Raw genomic sequence first — 2785 nt, 5'->3', positions numbered from 1 at the left:
GTATATTCAAATAAACAAATTATATCTACGAAAGACATGACTGAAATGGACAAACTTAAACAATACACTCTAAACTTTGATTTGTCTAAATGATTCATTCACAATTATTGTAATTTCTTCAATAAAATTCAATCAAGTCTTTAAACTAAAATATATGCACACTTTATGATCTGCCATTCTCACTAACATTTTTACTTCGACCACAGCAAATTGCAGACAGGTCGATGGTTTAATGGCAGTAGCTGTATTGGAAAGTGAGAATGCAAAGTTCAAGAGAGATAGTGATGAATTAATGATGGCAGATTTTTTGGAATGCTAATTTTATGGATCAGACGCAGATTTTCATGTATATAACAATAGTTTGTATTACCATGTATGCAGAGATGCTCTGGTCTAGTCTTCAATGTGGTCAGAAAGCTCCAGACCAGGATACACAGCAGAATTCTCAAAAAAAATGACTAAAATGTCGTGTATAATTTTGATAGTTGCAGCATTATGGCAATTCCATGGCGGAGCTCAAGCACAGGGAGGAGATTTTGGTTTTTCTAAACCGGCTTTCTTCATATTTGGGGATTCTTTGGTGGATCCAGGGAACAACAACTATATTGCCTCAATATCCAGAGCTGATTGGAGACCATATGGAGTAGATTTTGGGCCATCTGGGTTTCGACCCACTGGTCGTTTTACCAATGGTCGAACTCTTTCTGATATAATAGGCAAGAAATTCAGCTTAAGCAAAAGTTTTAGTTACCAAAAAGAGATTTTTAGGGAGGCATTATATGCTGCTGAGATTTTAGTTTTGGTGAATTTTGTTTCTGGCAGGACAAGAGCTTGGACAAGATATGCTTCCTCAGCCATATTTAGCCCCCACAACTCATGGGCAAGCTCTGTTAAATGGCGTCAACTATGCTTCTGGTGCTGGTGGAATTCTGGATAGCAGTGGAGCCATTTTTGTGAGTGTCTGCAATGCTTTAAGAAAAGAAAAAATAACTTTTTTGAAACAGCCATTGTTTCATTCCATATTGAATTATGCATTCGAAACTGTGCAGCTTGCTCGTCTCAGTTTTGACACCCAGATCAACTATTTTGAGAACACCAAACTGGAGCTCATCAGTATGCTGGGAGAGGACATGGCAATGCAGTTTTTAAACAGATCTATGTTTCCTATCGTCTTTGGATCGAATGATTATTTGGACAACTATTTGCTTCCTTTCTCACAAACTAAAGCTCAATATTCGCCTCAGGATTATGAGGAGCTGCTCATCACCCACTATGGCAATCAGATTAATGTAAGATCATTTCACTAAATAGAAGTTCTTAAAATATGGGTGAAATGAATTCGCATCCTGATAAACTAAGTCTAAGAATGATATGTTTTTGGATTTGATTGATTTGATTGTGTGGTTTCTATTTTTTGGTTTTTTTATTTCTGATGATGGATCATAGAATTTGATCTTAAACATTAAAGAAAAATTCACACAATCAAATCCAGAAACAATTCAATATGTTAATATCAAATCCGAAAACAATTCAATGTGTTTGCGACTCATCTTAAACTTTCGAAGAAAACTTTGCATAATCACAAATCAATAGACTTTCTAATTCTAAACACTCTTATATGCAGAGACTGTACAATCTTGGAGCCAGAAAGTTTATGGTTAGTGGGATAGGCCCCATCGGATGCATCCCTTCTCAGCTATCTAATGCTGGAAGTGTGGATGGTGCATGCATTGCTGCAACAAATGAACTTGTTGTTAGCTTCAACACTCGCTTGAAGGATCTCATTCATGATTTAAACTCAAATCTTCCAATGGCTGCCATTGTCTATCTCAATACGTATGATGTGGCTTCTAATGTCATGCAGAATCATCAGCAATATGGTGAGAATTTTGTACCATTCGTCCAAATTTTTCAATGAATGTAAATCAATTTAATATGAAACACTTCCCAAGTTAAAAAAGAAAGATAAATAGTATGTAAAAGATTGATACAAGGACTATTTATTTGCAGGTTTGATTGATATTAATACTGCTTGCTGTGGAAGTGGTGGAAAATTCAAGGGGATGATTACATGCATTCCTAATTCCCCATATTGTGGGGAAGATAGACACAAGTATCTATTCTTTGATGCATATCATCCAACAGAGGCGGCAAATCTTATATTTGCTGCAAGGTTTCTTGATGGAGGTCCTAATGATGCATTCCCTATTAACATTCGTCAGTTGATTGCCCTCTAAACCATCTTGTACGGGATTAATTTGTTTTGTCAAATAATGTTCACTTCAATTTTATTTCGGAGCTTTGGATATTTTCCATATAAAAATGTACATTTGTAAAAGCATGAATTTGCATAACATAATAGTTTTTGTCGGATTCTTTTGGATTTTAATATGAAGATTAAAATGAACAGAGAAAATATTCAGCTATTAAACTAAAACGGAAATAAACAGAAAAATATACATGACAACGCATGATGCAAGGTTTTAACATGGTTCACCAATAAATGACTACATCCACCAGAAAGCAGGGAACACATATATTAATCCATATCTCCAATAAAACATCATACATGACTGCACATACAGGCATTTATAGAATCATATTCAGTTGTGGAATGAAAAGTTGGGAGAAGGCGAAAGGTCATCTGACCGTTGGGCTTCACATCCCAACAATCTCCCCCATAAAGGCCAACTGGTACACCCATGCACAAAAAACATCCCTTGCTCTCCATTTCGATTCTTATAGAACCAGGCCCATAGAAGATTTTAACTTGGCTAAACTTTGC

At 35.8% G+C, this 2785-nt stretch overlaps 1 protein-coding gene across 2 annotated transcripts; it reads left to right on the top strand.

The window, feature by feature from the left end:
• Nucleotides 1-354: 354 nt before the first annotated feature.
• Nucleotides 355-2291, top strand: LOC131044585 (GDSL esterase/lipase At3g50400). Of its 2 annotated transcripts, none has more exons than XM_057977941.2 (5): nt 355-692; nt 823-953; nt 1050-1289; nt 1625-1880; nt 2011-2291. In XM_057977941.2, the coding sequence occupies exons 1-5, from the start codon at nt 404-406 to the stop codon at nt 2235-2237; spliced, it is 1143 nt and encodes a 380-aa protein (XP_057833924.1). In that variant the 5' UTR covers nt 355-403; the 3' UTR covers nt 2238-2291. The 2 variants fall into 2 exon arrangements, with proteins under 2 accessions (XP_057833924.1, XP_057833923.1); XM_057977940.2 differs by having other exon boundaries at nt 367-716.
• Nucleotides 2292-2785: the final 494 nt, after the last annotated feature.

The sequence above is a fragment of the Cryptomeria japonica genome, chromosome 9, assembly GCF_030272615.1.
Source record: "Cryptomeria japonica chromosome 9, Sugi_1.0, whole genome shotgun sequence".
Taxonomy (NCBI): Eukaryota; Viridiplantae; Streptophyta; class Pinopsida; order Cupressales; family Cupressaceae; genus Cryptomeria; species Cryptomeria japonica.
Note: the sequence above shows the minus strand (reverse complement) of the source record. Positions and strands in the feature narration are given on the sequence as shown.